This window comes from Semicossyphus pulcher, unplaced genomic scaffold, assembly GCF_022749685.1.
Source record: "Semicossyphus pulcher isolate SPU_LCO1_2020_fin unplaced genomic scaffold, fSemPul1.0.p SCAF_6, whole genome shotgun sequence".
In the NCBI taxonomy this organism is placed as follows: Eukaryota; Metazoa; Chordata; class Actinopteri; order Labriformes; family Labridae; genus Semicossyphus; species Semicossyphus pulcher.
This window is the reverse complement of record NW_027211737.1, coordinates 27,614,645-27,632,447: the sequence shown is the minus strand read 5'-3', so window position 1 is coordinate 27,632,447 and position 17,803 is coordinate 27,614,645. Positions and strand designations below refer to the sequence as shown.

The window sequence follows — 17,803 nt, the reverse complement described above, 5'->3', positions numbered from 1 at the left end:
TTTTAACTGTGGAGAGCCTTGCTGGACCTCTTTAAATTGCTTTACTTAACCTGAATATTCACATTGTAGTCGCCTTTATTAAAGAACACACCGGGGAGACATTGAAAAGAAACGTTTAGCTCCAAGTCCCTCTTCCCATTAAGGTAGTCTTTAGGTATTCTCTGTCCAATAAAGAGCTCCTGCAAACCTCCCAAAACAAGTCTCAGTGCTGCTTCTGTTCCTCGTTTGATGAGCATTTACATGCTTGTAAGTCATGCAGTAAAAATGTCGCACCAGTATGTTAAACTCATGAGGATAATTAAATCAAGGCTTTGAAGAACACCTCCGGACCCTCTACAAAGTTCTGAGACTGTTTTCAATTTATTTTTCTTTCGGGTGAAAGAGGTCGACCGTGTTTGGTTGTCCTGCTGGACACTGCGGAGGGTGAGGTCACATTCCTCAGGTGGCACCGGGGTCCTGTGAAGGAGAGGGGCTTTTATTTTTAACACATGGGCTACAATTTAGTCCCTGAGCTTAACAGCCAAACCCAGCAGGCTGTTTAGACTGCAGTGGTCATCTTGAAGTGCATACGCAGACTTCCGTGCTGCCCTGAAACGTTCAGGCTGTGGCAGGGCCCTCTGAGATATTCAGCCTGTCTCACCTATGAGAGTAAAGAGGATGTCTGGTAAAAAGAAATGGGAGCAGATACCCCTCTCAGTGCTTTTAGTGAGCCTAATAGTTTAATGGATTGTGATCAAATGGCAGGGAGGAGCACCCGGACAGGCATTAAGTCCACCAGCGTTGGGGTTGATTTGAAGGATGAAGGTTTGAGCCGCCCCGGAGGAATATAAATAGCCTACAGCACAAAAGGCTTTTCTGCCGCCTCCCCTTCAAACCTCTTTCTCCCTGTTCGTCTGAACCCGACAAATATGCGCAACCCCAACCTTGAGTAAAAACTCCTGTCCTTCCATGTCAGCCCCTGTACTGAGCTGAAAGGACTGACCCCCTACCTCGAGCGGTTAGCGGTGTGATTCATGGGCCATTGCCTCCAAACTTGACTGTTAATGTAGAAGTGGGTGAATAAAAGATAAGCTGGAACTTAGATGGCACGCTCTGTGCATTTTAGCTTAAGTTTGAGCGATGTAGTGGGAATAAGCAAGAGGTTTCTGCTGCTTTAATGTTTGATACATTTATTAGATTTTCATATGGATCGCGGGGCCTTTAGAGTCCTTCAGACCTTAACTTGCTGCAGGGAGGAGCCAAGAATTGAACCACTAGATCCAAGATTATTGAACAGTCCACTCCAGGCCTACCTCTTTTAAACTTTCTTTAAAAATCATTAGTTCGCAAACTCGGTGTTCATGACTCGCACAAGGTGTCGAGTGGAAAACAAAGCTGCCCCCAAAAATCGAATGATCAGATCCAGAGGAGACTTTTTCCAAATCAAACCTGAGAGCAGAAAATAAGTGAAAATGGCTCCACACGGAAACAATAAACAACAAGGTGTCACGTTATGGGAAATGGAAAGATGTAAGGACTTTTTTTGTGAGTTCTAAACAGGATTATTGATGTTTTACTCCTTTTTCTTTAAAGAGTAAGTGTTCAGATGTGACGAAGTTCTGGCTTTGAGAAGAACAGCTGTAAAGTTTATTGCTGACTGCTAACTTTCGGGGAGAAAACAAATACTGCTACATAAATTTAGATGCTGTTCTTATGGTGTTGGTGTCTGCACAATGTTTTTGTGTTGCATCCATAATATCCAGAGGACTAAGTTCCCCTTAAATTGTGAGTTTTCTCTATGGAAACAAGAAACATTATTAAAATTCAAATGTAACTTTTCTGCAGGCGGCTCCATGGCTGAAACTATAAGCGGAAAGTGGTCTGGGAGGGTACGGGAGCAGTGCGGTATACAAAAATAAACAAAGCAGCCACTTTCACAGCGAGGTAATTAGAGTGCTTATGGGAGGAGAGAAGGTTTGTGATGGCACAGTGAGAGAAGAAGACAGGGGAGGGGGGTAAACTGAGGCTCATTGTTAGGCAGGTGATTTACGAGGGTACAGGGGCTCCGGGGCCCTGCCAGCGCAAGGATGGATCTCCTGTCGCTATAGCACCCTCAGCCCTTTGTGTCCATTGTTCCTCGACAGGGCCAGGGGGGCTGCGGGGATGAAAGTGGGTGGAGGGCGGCTGAGGGCGATTGTTGGTTGAGTGCTGTTGTGCCATCGCTGGGTCTGTACATCTTCACCACAGACAGCAGCACAGATCAAAGGCTGCACTGTTCCCCTCTCGCTAACGCTCGCAAGCCTTTGAAAACTTCCCACAACATTTGCACAAGGGGATGATATGCCTCTGCGTTGCTAGAAGCCAGCAGAATATAGCGTCCAAACACCAACATTTAATGATATCCACAGTGCAAGAAATTATCCTGAGTTTCCCTTTCGAAGGAGCCGGGTGATCGCATGCACCGAGAGAGGGGATGTGTGCCGGGCAGTGTCGATAGATGAGGCGTCTGGTGTATATGAAATGAGGTCACCTTCTCCCGTAGCTCCACACAGACGTGGGTGTCTGAGAGCTGTCTGCCTTTTTCCACACAGAGAAACCGTCACCATGCACCACTTGACCTTTCACAGCCGTGCCGATAACGCTCCTTCAGGCTAAATCAATTACAACAGACAAACACAATATCAAATGAAAAGAGAGTAAAGTCTTAGCACGGGAACGGTCACATGTCGGGCGCCGTCAATGGAGGCGGATTCAAAGGCGTCTTGGTGCGTGTCACTGAGTCTCCACTGATAATCACATCAGGAAGGCTAATGGAGGGCCCGACAGCATTGTTGTGATGTTTCTCGCAGGATGTCGCAGCCTAAACACTCTGATTCTCTTCCTGGGCGGTAATTCATAAAGTGTTATAGTGAAGTGAGCGAGGGTCAGAATTCAATTAGAAAGGTCTCAGAAAGTAGGGCAGTGCTGTTTACACGAACCCCTTACACACTCATTGTTACAATACAACGGTCAAGGCGAGATCTACCTCTTTACTCCGTGTGTTGACATCAAGCAGGGCCAAAACTAATGTAATAAAATCTTCAAACATAGACAAAAGTCTACAGCCCGGCTTCAGAGACAGTTCCTAGCTTCTGTGGTGCTTTGAGCTAAACCTGCTAGCATGCTATACTATCATCATGCTAACATTTAGCAGGTAATGTTTACCACTGTCGCCATATTTGTTAACACAACGTATAGCTAAGGCTAATGATTATATAATTAATTTTGCAGGTATAAAGCAGCTTTAAAGAACTTTCATTGTATGTTGATTTTGCTGCCCCCTGTGGACAGAGTGGAGACAAACACCTCATGTTGTAAAGTTCTTGATTTGGCCAATAGCATGACATACGTAGCTTGGTAGCAAGTATTACAGTATTGTCTGTTGTGACCTCTATGGACTGTACAAAGGGGCAGCTGTGGCTCAGCGGTAGAGTCGATCGTCTCCCAGTTGGAAGGTTGGCGGTACAACCCTTAGCTCCTGCAGTCGAAGTGTCGAAGTGTCCTTGGGCAAGACACTGAACCCCAAATTGCATAGCAGCCTCTACCAACACTGTATGAATGTGTGAAGAATGTAAAAGTGCTTTGAGTGGTCTGAAGAAGACTACCAAAGTGCTGTATAAGTGCAGTCCTTTTACCATTTCACAGAGACTCTTCTCAAGGTATTTCATAGATAAGTCCACATTACTTGCCTGTCTAGGGAGAGGGGCAATTCTAGGTTGGTCTCTGACAAAGGTTGACTTAATTTTTGTATTTTCTGTCTCACTGTCCATTTCTTCAGTCCATTTTCTGCCTTTATCTCTGCGATGATCCGGCTCTGAACGCGTCTCTAAAGAAAACACTCCTCCTGCTTCCCTCTAACAAGCTAACGTAGCACTCACTGCCGAACTTTGCAAAAATAGAAATACTTGAACCATGAACATCTATCCAAAAGTTTGTGCTAATCCATCTGGTAGTTCTCCAGATATATCAATGGATGAGTGAAATCTTTGACCTTCTGGTGGGGCTGGATGAAAAGGTTGAGGATCACCAAAGTCATTATAACTCATCCTCTGGGCACCATGAATGTCTTCATGGAATTTTGTGACAATCCATCCAGCATCCAGCATCGGGAATCTCTGATTCCATTAAGGATTATCTTTTAGTGTTGACCAAAGCGATGGACAAAACCAGTACTGCAATCATTCCCAGCTAGACGCTATTGGCTGGTTAAAAAATATCCCCAGTGTCTAATATGTCTATGTTCACAAGAACATTAGCCAAAAGATTTGTCACCAAACTCAACATTAAGACACGCTACCAATCATTGTGACTCTAAATTTCAAGTGGAAATGACAGCTTTATTTCTGCATAACACTGTCAAATCATCACTGTATGACTTATTCGAGTGATTTGGCTGCCGTCCAGGGCCGTGCCTCACTCCACGTCCAGCAAGCCCGCTGTGTTAAACCCAACACACTGAGGTTTGGGGCTTGATGAAATGAGTCAGTAGTGTGTAGCATTTCAGAGGACTGCTTGAAGTGACAAATCACACGGCGCTGTGCTGACGTGTGTGAAGTAATCTGCAGCCATCTCTGTGAGCTGCACAGAATTTTCCCTCACGTTTCTTTGATACCCGCCGAGCCCGCTCTCTGTAGCTCGCCCGAGTTAAAAATGCTGACAATTCTGATCTAAATGATAAAGGCAGATAAAAGTGTGAGCTGCCCGCTGGTGTTTGGACCCAATCTGTTCCACGTTGGGCACCACGTGGCAGAGACGCTATCTAGATCAGCGGCTTATCAATCTCATTAAGCATCTACTTGCATCTGATTTCATTCATCACACTTTTACTTTTCTTCTGACCCCAACTTTAAATAATGGCAGGCCTCATTGAGTCTGGCCCTGAGGTTGGAAATCTGAACCTTCACTTACTGAGCCATGCTCCATTTTAATCCATCATGCAGCCTGGGGAGTGTGTGTGTGTGTGAGTGTGTGTGTGCGGGGGGAGTAGTAAGGAGAACGAGAGCGACCTGATGCATTCCCCATCGCTCATACCGCTTCATTATGTGAATGGATTGGGTCTCCAGGTGCAGCACACACACACACACACACACACACCTTCTGGCTCAAGACCGAGCACACATGCTGCCAAGCGCTCAGGTGCTGTTTGCCCTGCAGCTCACACAGATCAACCCCCCCCCCTCCAACCCTCACATGCAATTTGCTTTGGCGTTTATAGGTGTTTATGATAAAGCCGTTGGTCCAATTTCTGGCGACCAAATTACATTTCAATGTGGTTTAAAATGTGGAATGGAAACGTGACCGCTACTTCGTTGCGCCCAATTGACCCCCTATTGTTGCGACAGCAAGACTGGGGGGGGGGTATCTATGAGTATGATGTGTGTGCGATCGCGTAAGGGAGCAGGTTAATACACTGCCTGTCATGTTAAGCCAGTAAATCAAGGATCCGTTTATGAGAAGGTGGGCTATCTCACTCTCTCTTACACACACATTAAGATTGGATTGCCCCTGTTGTGTGTGAGGGGATGACAAGTCGCCTATAATTTTCCTGCATCCTCTTCATTATCCCTTCATGAAGCCAAATTGGCAGCGAGCCCTTTGAAAATGAACGCTGACACTGACTGCTAACAAAATGTGACCAAGCAAATACAACTGAGGCCAATGTGTGCAAAACAGTCTCGTCTCTGCAGGTCTTGCTCTATCAATAATACATGAGACTGCCTCCTTTACGGTGATTAAAGGTGATGCTTCTTAGTGCTACAGGTGCTGCACTGCCAAATGGTGCTTTCACCATCTAAAAAGTATAACATGCATGCCGTCTTTAAGAGAATGATCCGACCAAAGGGTGAAAACCGGAGACAGGTCTGAAAATATTGCAAAATAGAAACATGTGAGTCAGTCAGACCAGGCTGCAAATCGCTGTTAATGTTGATATGTAGTGATTTACAGAGGAAATCATGACTGTAACTGGAACATTTTCCAGCTAACGTGGCAGCTAACAGTTTGAAGTGTGTAAATCAATTGGCTGTTGTCACTGCTGACATTTTGAGGGGATTACAGCTGTCTCATTTCTACATCTTACATTTCCTGTTCCTGCTGAGTCGGCCAGCGTTGACAGGAGCCGGGGCCAGGCCTTTTATGTCCCCCAGAAGTTGGGCGAAAGGCCACGTCCAATCAGCAGCACCGAGAGACAATATCAAGGAGCAGTGGGCGAAAAGGAGATGGGATTGGATGGCGAGCGGTGGCGTAGAATGAGGAGACGAAGGAAGACAGAATGAGAGGTTGAATCTCATCAGCTCGCTTTTAAAGATGAGTCACCAAAGGGCAGATTGTGGCGCAACATCCAGGACAGTGGGTTCAGACAAAGGGAACAAGTGTCCCAAATCACAGAGAACACACAGAGATTATCGAGTCCCACCAATGATGAAAAGCAATGACCATGAGCCAACATGACGGTGGAATGAGTTTCCTCGGGTGGAAGGAGGGAGCAGGAGGCAGACACATGGTAGTGGAGGTTGTTTGAAAATGTCAGAGGGTATTCCAGCATGCTGGTATCATTTACCTGCATCACCACCTGCTGCCATGGTATTGGTTGGCTGGTTGGGGCGTTTGGAGGCAGGTTGGCGCGTTCTAGCTGCAGGTTGACGTTTCGACGCTCCTCCTCGAGGGCTCGGGTCAGCTGCTCGAAACGCGCCTCCTGCTCCTTCACCGAGGCCAGGATGCTGGCGGCAGAGCGAACGTCATAGTCCTCCATGTCCAGTGTTGGTCGGAGTTGTACAAATCTTCCAAGGCGGGAAGGGAGGGAAGAGAAGAGGAGGGAGGAGGGGGCAGCAAGTCATTAAAGACACCCTGACCCAGCCGGCTGGGCGAGCGGCATCAACAGTGACGCATGCCTCAAGTTCAAAGTCGCATACAAGACTTGTTTATTCGCCAAGATGGGACATTGATGATTTATCATTCATAGAACAAGAATTAAATAATCATTATGAACAAAAGACCAACATGACACATCAATATGGAACAATTAGGAAGGTTGACTTGATGACTGGGAGGTAGGTTCACAGTACAGAGAGTCTTCATGGAACAGTCAGATCTGTTTATGTTAAACTGAGGTACTTGAGCCAATACCCCGAAGGGACAAGCTGAAATTCTCCCCACCAAGGGTGACTACATGGGGAAGTCTGTGATACTTCATGCCAAGCATAGCAAAGGAGCTAATGAGGATGCTCTACTGGGTGCCAATTATCTTTTTGCTTTCAGAAGTTTGAGTCTTTCTTGTAATTAACACAATCTTGGCAGCCCATATAAAATTTAATACAGTTTTGCTGGAACATCAGCGCAGCAAAATGGAAACACGATCCACCAGTTCCAAGTGGAACAAAGGGAATGAAGCAGCACGATGCACACTCACAAAAACTCAGATTCTTGTTCTTGGACACCCAAAAGGTTGAAAGGAATGATCTCACGTCTGCAAATAGCCAGCGTGGAGGAATGGCGCTGTCACTGGATATATAATCATGCACAGAGCCATAATGCATTCTGACACACAAGCACTGTTGCAGGCACGAAGCCAACACATGCAAGCTTCCCACAGCCGGCCACACGGACACTCCGGCCACACACACACACACACACACACTATCTATCATAAACAATCATGATTTCAGAGTTGCAAGCCACAGAGCGCTTCACTGTCACACGCAGCCTGATATCCATAACTGATGGTGGCGAGATATCAAGGGGGTTGACGGCACAATGACAAATGGGGTTGGAAATACCAATCCACAGCGATACAGACCTATTAGATAAGCAGGCTGAGAGGTGTTAGAAAACAGACATCCCCCACTCTAAGAGGAGCAGAAGGATGAGATAGCGAGACGAACGGAGAGCTGGGGAAGAAAGGAAAGAAAAATGGAGGGAAGACAAGAGAGAAAAGAGGCAGAGGTTAAAACAGAAAGCAACAATAGCATACGGTTTCTTCTGACTGGGTTTGTGCTGACTTCACAGTAAACCAAAATCTGATGGAACTGGGGGAAAAATATATCACACTAAGCACAGTGTCATCTACGTACAGTTAAACCTAAACATTCATAGCTTGTTCAACAGATTTGACTTTAGATATTGTTAAATAAACCTTTTTTAATGTTTTACTTTACATCAATCTCCATTAATCAAAGTTAACTTTCAAGGCTGGATTGCCCCAACCTGGCAAATCTGGCTATTAATCTATGGTTCCTATGGAATACCCTGAATCTAACCCTAACCCTAAGTCCCCAAGTTGACTGTTTCAGTCGGGTAGTACCTTGATTAAGTGAATATTAACATTACAGTACACACCACTTAAAAACAATGTCATTAGAAAATATTTGGGCCCTTTGTCTGGTCCTGTAATATAACCAGTATGTGCTTGGCAAAGACAGCATGGTTAAGGTGGGAAATAACCTGGTCATGGCAATTAAAAGAGTACAATTTTGGTCAGGCAACCAAAACACTCATATAAGGTCAGGTAAAGATTTTGGTCATGAAATAAACAAACACTCCACAATCATCAGCATAAAAATTGACACAATTTTCCACCACCTGGAGCCGAGTGCACCAGCCGGGTCTACACCTGCATTTAACGTTCCATCCCACCTAGAGATGAAAGTTACGACAGACTTCAAGTTATGCCAGTGTACCATTTAGACTTAAGCCCTGTTTGTGTTGCACCCTGGTGTATCTTTTACGCCTAGGATGGAGCAGGCTTAAGTTTAGAAAGTCAGAGTATCCAAGGATTTCTACTTTGACAGTCAACTGATTAAAAGGTTTCAGACAAATCCTGACTAGTCGTTTTGTACGTATATGTGACATGATGTTCTGGCCCTGGTCTAGGCTGCTCATTCGGAGAGTGAAAGAAAATATCATAACACAAGGCAGCAGCCAATGAGTCATCCTTTGGTTAACTTAGGCCCGTCTGCATCATCATAAACACAAAGTAACACTGTGGAGAGATAAATCCTTGTGTACGAGCTGTCTATTAAGGAACTAAGATAATGTGATTAGGAACTGGAGATACAAACAGGCATCAGAAGGTGACACGAGAAGGCACTTTAGACAAACCAAGGAATGACATTGAGTCAGGAGGCACATTACAGCAAAGCATTTTGGGTATTTTCTAGCTGTTCTTGCCTCTGAAACAGACAAAGATTGAAGATGACTGGTTTGGCTCAGCGGGGAATGATCAATGCGGATGCAACCATTAGAATCTCAAACAGGTCGGATTACAGAAACAGAGAGTGTTTCTGTGTGACTAAGTGTGTGTGTGAGAGCACATACACAAGATTCATTCCTCACTATAGGACCTGGAGAGTGTTTTGCCCTTATTCCCTTTGAAGCACACAATCCCTCTTTGATGTTTGTTGCGGGCTGATCATTTATTTATCTGAGTGGAGTCTCGTCTGACACGACTCTTCCTTTACTCTTCCTCACAGGGTAAAACACGCAGAGGAGCGTGTGTTTGGAAAGTTAAAAATCCACTTCTGTGTGAATGAAAGAAAAAGGTTACTTTTCATCTTCACCTATATGGAGGAACATAATCTCTCATTACTTAGTCAGTTTTTTTCCATTCTTGAATCAGGAGTCTTACATTTTGAAACACTAAAAATACTCCTGACAGTCATCAGCTGGTAATTTAGTTTCAAAATGGAAACATTGCTGGGTAATGACCGCTTGCAAAAATAGCATCCTTGTCTATTTTCAAAGCTACCCGCTACTTGAGATAACCAACAGCAGTACAGACCCATAAGCCATGTTGATTGGACATACTTGATGACAGACTCTAATGATTCACATCTCTGGAGGGTTGCAGGGCGACATAGCCATTGCTTCCTGAGTCATAAAGGGAATAATATGGCAGGCATGTCAGCTACACCCTACAGCTTATCATTAAACACCAACTTCTGGGCCTACTTAAAATAGCACAGGGAGGGGCATCTGAAGAATTCCCCTCTGCCCCCATGACAGGCCTGGTTTTTTAAAGCTTTGGTTCAGCAGATGTTTGCTAATGGCCTGAGTCAGATGGGATAAAAACACAGCCAAGGTCTCCAAATTTAACCCCATCTCCAAATACACATGCACGACTTAGTCTTAACTTTGTGTGGTGGAAACGTATCAAAGTACAACAGCAAAGGCAGGCGGGTTATTGGTGAATGCCACTGCTGGAAATGTAATCAATGGGTTGAGGAAAAAAATATAAATGTTTAATTAATTCCACAAAGAGTAGTGTGTTAGACTTGACTTCTCTTAAGGCGTAAACATCTTTAATTAAAAGGAAAAACAAGCTCTTATATTCCATGTGTAGTTGAAGCAGCATGAAGCTACTAGCTTCACTTGTGCTGTTTCAAGGCTTTTCTCCAAGTTTAAATGCACTTCAGCACAAAACCTCAGCTCTAAAAATAGCACAGTAATAAATATATCCACACACACACACACACACACACGTGGCTGCAATTTTGAGTGTGGATCTGCAGAAGAGATGCAGCTACGCTCACTTCAAAGGCCTTCTGGAAAATGCGGTAATAAATCCTTGGCACCTTATTTATCAGGTCCTCCCCAGAAACAAATCTTCCAATGACAAGACTCTCTGCCGTCATGCCGCTCTCTGTAGTAAACTGGCGAGCATTTAAGTGATGTTATTCTCAAGAACAACTTGAAATGAGCGAGCAGCTCGAGTTCTAGTTATCTTACTATGTGTCCGACACTACAACTAAATCACAAAAATAGCGCTGCGAGGGAGAAGAATGTCCTATCTGCACAAGAAGCCTTGGTGATTTTTAGGCTGAAGTCTTGCTGATTCTCCCATTGCCAACATGGAATTATAGTTTTGTGTATATGGAAACTTTTCCGCCCCTAGCAGTGTGCAAGCACTCTAGAAATCCCTGGAATAACCAACATTTGAGCTTTTTCCTTTCTTATTCCTTTGGTGAAAAGCATCACAAACTGGGCTGGTTGGTATGAGCCTGCAGTGTGCAGCCGACCTGACATCATACAACCAGATTTATGGCTGTCATCTCTCACTGTCTCTCACTACTACCAATGTGGAAAGATGCCAAGTGCAGCTTTAACCGCAAGGCCAACCAACATGTACGGAGAGGCTGTCATTCCACTGAGGACTTGGTGCTAAACAATTCATGCCTTGCAATCTGAGGGTCTTGTGAGTTTAAGGAGAGTCAAATGAGGTGAGACCCTGTAAAAAAAAAAGACATCCTGTTTATCCTTATAAGATTTAAACAAGAGGCAAGAGTTAGATTGATAGTATTGCCAGTAGTTGATGATCTTAGCTACCCTGGCTAGCTTAAATAAGCTAATCAAGCTATTGCGGATCTGTTCAGTGGAACCAAAATGGCCATGTCTACACGTACATGGGTATTTTTCCTAACCTAGTTTTTTCTCTGAGTTTTGGCCTTTCGTCCACACAAATGCCACTGAACACAGATCTTTTGTAAAACTCCGGCCAAGGTGAAGACTTTTGGAAATTGTGTTTCCATGGAGATGTGTAGACGGGGTAAACAGCGTTTTTCAGGCTGTGCGCCGTTATCTCCTTTGTGAGGCGTCAAAAATTAGGCGACATTCCTTGCAAAATGACAGACGTGACAAAAACAGTGATGCCTCCAAACTTGCTAACAGGACTTTTTACATGTTTGCACATTTAACAGAGGCGTGGGGATGCACTACTTCTGGCAATAGATTTTTTTTTTTTTACAACCGTGCTTGTGTGGACGGGGTTTTTTGGAAACAACAAAGGAGGGGGAAGGAGGGGGAAAAAAGGTTTGAAAAATACCCATGTACGTGTTGACATGGCCTAAGGCTCTGTTATTAACATGTTATATCTGGTTTGATTATTTCATACAAAATCATAAGTGTAAAGACAAATGAATATAGTTTTATAACGGGTTATGTCTATTTCTTATCTGTACGCTAAGCTATGCTAACCTGCTGCAGATAATATAGCTTCATACAGAAGGCAAAGTGAGTGTTGTTGATCTTCTTCTGTAACTCTCAGCAAGAACTTGAATTTGCATATTTTTCATAAGTATTGGTTTGACTTTTGTCTTATATCAGGATCAAAAACAGAAACAAAGAGGGACCATAGCTAATACAGAGGCCACCCTGAGTAGAATCGCCATGTGGCGTGGGTCTGCAGGGGTTTGAGCAGGGGGTTATTAGAGGGTGAGAGGAACAGATTGGGAGGTAAAGGATGAGGATAATTGAGTGTGACCATCAGTGCCCGATATTGAGTTAGAAACATTCACCTGATTAGAGACTAGGTGGGTGGTGGGGTCCTTCCTCCCCCCTCAAGGCCAATTTGCCCCCTTCCAGAGGCTGTAATTGCTGCTAAAATTAATTCCTTGTCTAAACACATCTGATGCCCATCTGAGGATGCAGCTCTCAGTGGCACAATTGAGTACTTAAAAACACCTGCTCCTCCTGCTACTGTGTGCGGGTTGTAGCGGGAGCACGCTTTAATCTACCTGCGTCTGCTGTTGATGATAATACATTTATATAGTCAGAGGGAAACTGGCAGTATCAGAGGGTATTGCTGTCATTTCAGAGCCACTAATTTCAGGCTCTTAAGAGATTTTTTCTCCTTGGCTGAGCTGTCCAATATGTCAAAGCTCTTACGGAGAGTGACTGACAGTTAAGTGATTCATCACAATGACAATCTGCTGCTTTGGGAATTTCCGCTCTCCAAGAGGATGTTTTTACGAGTTTGGGGACTATTAAAAAACACTACTCATGAACATGAAAGTCAGTTTGGATTAGTCGTACTTGAAGAAAACAAAGCTTTTACTCATCACTTGATGACAGACATGACTACGGCACATTATGAGAAGTGTCACCATTTGCAATATGTTTTACGAGCGTGACTGTAGCAGAGCCAGGACTTCAAATGTCTTTATGTCTTTGAAACGCTACATATTTTATTTAGCAGTTAACTGCTTTTATATATGGACAGCTAAAGAGAGACAGGAAATGTAGGGAGTAGAGAGTGGGGGTCGACCGAATGATTGGCAGACCGGGAGTCGAACCTGCGATAACCAACTGAGCTAAACCAGCACCCTAAGTTAGCTTCCTTTTAAAAGAAAAACAAGCACAATCCAATGTATGTCAATGGTAGAGTATTAGCTATGTTCAGATGGTGACCATGTAATAGTTGTGACTGGAAGATGGTCGTAATTTACAATAAATATCTATTAATCTAGGGAGTTCTTGACCGTTACAGTCAGTGACGCTAATGTTAATGCCCAGAGGGTTACTGTTGACTGATGCCAGGATAAGCAAAAGCTTAGTGAGGTTCAGGGACTCCATAGCTGATCACTTTCCCTTCTAGGAGAAAGGATATGCAGCTGTTGTTTACCATCCATATTTTATATCATCTTCTCTTTGAACTGCCTCCCTATGTGTAAGATTTCAGGACAGAAAACGCTGACAAACACAAACACGCATACTCAACCACGTACCAAAAATACTTCTATTTGCAACTATAAAACACATATGTAATAAATACAAATGTCTTTGTTGGAGATGTACAGTTTAATTTTACTTATAGGTGTTGATATATTTGAAAGAATTATGTAAACGTGATGCACAAAGCTTAAAAAACACTTATCTATTTTAAATGCCTTCTCTTACATTTCATACTTTAACATTGCATAACATTCGGAGGGTTTAGCCCAGTTCTTTTACAGTGACTGTAGAATAAGCTTAAGTTCTTATATCATAATCAGCTCTAAGAAGGTCGAGGTTCAGAGTCGATTAGCAACTAGATATTAATGAGTTCTTAATTGTTCACGAGACATGAAAGAAGTTGCTTTGAACATGTGAAAAGCAATGCGCAAAGCTTTAAAAGACATAAACATCAGTCAGTATTTAAGTCTTATATACTCTGTCGTACTTCTTAAAGAGTGATAAGGCACAAAAAAGTGTCTCTAAGTTTTAGAGACACGAACTTTAAAGCAAAGGCATGCAAATAGAGCAAGTCTCTGGAGCACATAAGACATTCAATTTGCAATTAGGTGTCTCGGGTTGTATCTCAACAAGTGACAGACTTCAAAAACTTCATTACACAGTTGAGTCTGTCTTTAGAAAATTGACCGATAGAAATTTCCTCCTTCTCTAAAATACTCCACTAAACCACTAAAAAGCTTTTCAACTGGCACTTACCTGAGCTAATTCAAGTGTGTAAATTATTGAAATCAGAGCACATTTCCGTGGGGAAAAAGCTCCTGAATGTATTGAAATAATAATCATACAAGGCACCTCGGCGACAAAGTGAACTGAAGTGGAGTGAGGCTCCCTCGAGGAGAGATAACAGAGAGAGTAAAGTCTTGCATTTGCAAACCAAAAAAATAAAACTGTCAGGAAATGTAATTACTGCAATGATGAGCTGAGCAAAGTGATTAAAGGAGGCTGGAGGTGTAGAGAGAGAGGCGGGTGTACCTTTGATGTTGGTGAGTGCCGTCAGACCACAAGTAGACTGAGGACAGACGTAGATATGTTAGAGTCGACTCGTTTGTTCAGTCCGCCTGGGGAGACCTGTGGATGAAAACAAGTTAATGGAAATTAAGTATTCAGCCAACCTGCTGACAGTGCATTGCTCTCTTATGTAATGCAGAGACACATATAGAAAGAACAGTTACAGTAGGTTCACAGCTGTAGTCTAACAGTACTCTACTCTCATCCATAGCAGATTACAGCTGTTCAGTCTCTGCAACCAATCAATTGTGGTGTTCCACAAGGCTCAATTTTAGGTCAACTTCAGCTTTCAGCTTAATTGCCTGAATTTGAGGAAATTATTCGCAAATCTCATTATTATGTTAATTTTTATGCAGATGACACCTTGTTGTGTGTGCCAATAACACATGATTCTCCCAGCAGCTTTCTCTGTCATTAACTGCATTAATTTTTTTACTTTTTACCTTTTATTTATCCAACCCAACTCTATTCAGCCGATCCATAAAAAACACTTAAAGTCTGTCAATAAATGCTGAACCTGTGGTTAGAAATCCAATAGACCTGTAAGAGTATGTCAACAGCTTTGATTTTCAAGTCAAGAAAGTTGTTCAGTTCTGCTTTCTTCACTCAGAAATATCAAAATATATCTCAAATGAGACATTTTATATCCTCTGCTATGGGGAAGTTAACCCATGCTATGCTATTTCCTATTTTGCATTTTGACTACATAACATTTATTCATGTTAAAGCCATTTTAGAGAGTTTAACTTATCTCTTGATTGCAGTTGTTCCAACAAGGTTTTTAACAATTCAAGGAAGGATGATCATTGTACCCCATTTATATTCTCCTTTTACTGGCCACCAGTTAATCACAATGTTACTGATTGTGTTCAAAGCCACATTAGGTCCAGCCCCCAATCACAAATCATGCAGATGATCCAGAACGCAGCAGCGCGACTGGTCTACAATCAACCCAAAACCGCCCATGTCACTCCACTGTTCATCAAATTCAAAACCCTGTTGCAAAAACGGCTTCTAGCGACCTGAACGCCCTCATCCAGGTCTGAATTACGTCCCGCCCACTACGCTCTGCCAATGAAAGGCGCCTGGTACTCCCATCACAACAGGGCCCTAAGTCGCTAAATAGACTCTTCTTCTCTGTAGTCCCCCAGTGGTGGAACGAGCTACCAAACTCCATTCGGTCCGCAGAGTCCCTTTAACCTTTAAGAAGAAGCTAAAGACCCAGCTCTTTATGAACACCTCTGACCTTAATGATATTGAAGCTACTGATGATGATGACATTTAGGATGTTGTTGATGTTGTTTAGGATATTTATGATGATATACATGATGATGATATTGACGTTGTTGATGCCTTGACACCCTGTGCACTGCCTGTTGGCACCTGTGTCCGATCGCACTTTAAGCTGTTTGTTGGCACTTTCTGACTTCGTTCCCTCCCGTCTTGATCGTTGCTTGTGTTGTGTTAACTCTCAAATGCACGTCACTTTGGACAAAAGCATCTGCTAAATGAAACTGGAACATTGTAAGATTCTTCTTAATAGTCATTAGTTCAGAAAAGCATCTTCATGTGAATTAGGTTGTAGATAGTTACGCTAAAAATCAGCCAATACTTCTCCAGACATCATAATTGTCCATGGAGACCCACAATTGTAAAAATACAAATTTACAAATGCATGCTGTTTACTACAGCTACAGTAACCAGAGTTATTTCAGGCCAGTAACTTCACATAAAGAACGACTCCCCTGATCAATTCTTCACTAAATATGTGAGGCGGGATGTTGTCTGGCCAATATCTGATTTTTAATAATGAGGCAACACTTACTCGATACTTTCAACAAACCAATATGTCAGCCTGACCTTAGTATTCACTCTGCACCACCTCAGCGATATAGACATCACAGGCGCACAGAAAGCAAAAGACCAGTGTCCAATACAGCACTGCAAATTGGTTTTGATGCTTCATACCATGGGATGAATCATACTGCCACACACACCAACCTGTCCAGACATTCTGCTGCCTTTGATGACTGAGAAAACAAAAGCCCGGCAGCAGAACCGCTGGATCGACTTCATCCTTGAAGATGTCACTGATGATGAAATCAAACGTGCCCTTACACACGCGTCCTCGCAAACCAATTTTCATTTCGAGACATGGGTTTAATAGGATGTAATTGTTCCTTGAAAATTGCCTCATACTTCAAGCAACACTTTGCTTCAGTAGAATATTTGTTAAAAAGGATAAAATCCCAAAATGAGTTCATAAGCAGTTCATTTGAGATTATTGGCTGTTATGACGAGATGCAGCCGAGGTTTGGACTCATTCTTGATGTTTAAAAATTAACTTGTTTTTTTGCCTTTTTATCACATATTTTTCTTAACTAAAACCAAGACAACATAAAAGCAGCAAGTATTGCCAACTGACCTTTCAGGACTTTAAACTGCATAAATTCATGCTTCAAATCAGAAATATGAACTCCTGCTTTAAGCTTTAACGTATAGGCCGTTCTCCACATGATAAGTATCTCCAGATGCAGCTGTGACTGCAGGCCAAATATGCATCGGTGAGTCGTGAAGCCATGCAATGTTTCATTAGCTATGATCAGAAGACACCCACGGTGAGAGGGAAAAAATCGATACAAAGTCAACTTCCCTCTTCAGGTTTTTGCTGGCTCTGGGATTAGAATATCTCTGCCTCTCAAGGGATCCTGGGCGTGTTCACTTCAAGGACAGATAGGCTCTGAGCACCTTGGATTTCTGGTACAAACATCAAAGGTGAAGCTAAGCCCGGCCGCATTAGTTATCACCTCATTTCTCTCTGTCTCCTCCCCGGGTTGGGACGAGCTCACACGCAGCTCAGAGTAGAGCTTTGGTTAATACACATTTTATTCTACTTAACGTGATGCAATGCTCTTGTGAGTGAGTTTTTCCTTTGGTTTGGCAGGTTTGGGAAAGGGAACATTGATAGTTAGAGATGAATATATGAATGGATAATGGCACTTAACCTATAGCTGATCCTACGGAGCTGATCAGAGGTCAATAGTGGGAGAGTTTGATTATTGGGAGTGGCAATCAAGGGTTCCTGTCAATAGAAAGGTCGGTTTACTGCCAATTCAGACACACCGCACACAAGTATTTGAGTTCAAAATGCTTGGGCAGCTTTGAGAAGTAAACACTGATAACAAGACGTGGTTGTGTAGAGGCTTGTTTATTTAATAAAACACTCCTGTGGGTAAATATAGACAAGAAAAAAAAACAGTGTCCACGCCTCAAG

At 43.1% G+C, this 17,803-nt stretch overlaps 1 protein-coding gene across 7 annotated transcripts in view; it reads right to left on the bottom strand.

The window, feature by feature from the left end:
* arvcfb (ARVCF delta catenin family member b) overlaps nucleotides 1-17,803 on the bottom strand; it is a 268,096-nt gene that overhangs the window by 143,896 nt on the left and 106,397 nt on the right. For 6 of the 7 annotated variants that reach the window (XM_069682296.1, XM_069682301.1, XM_069682297.1 and 3 more), the window contains exon 1: nucleotides 6,578-6,769. In XM_069682296.1, coding sequence (XP_069538397.1) covers nucleotides 6,578-6,769 — 192 coding nt within the window. Of the gene's footprint in view, nucleotides 1-6,577; nucleotides 6,770-14,493; nucleotides 14,590-17,803 lie in introns of those variants that run through there. The other variant, XM_069682303.1, reaches the window with a different exon arrangement.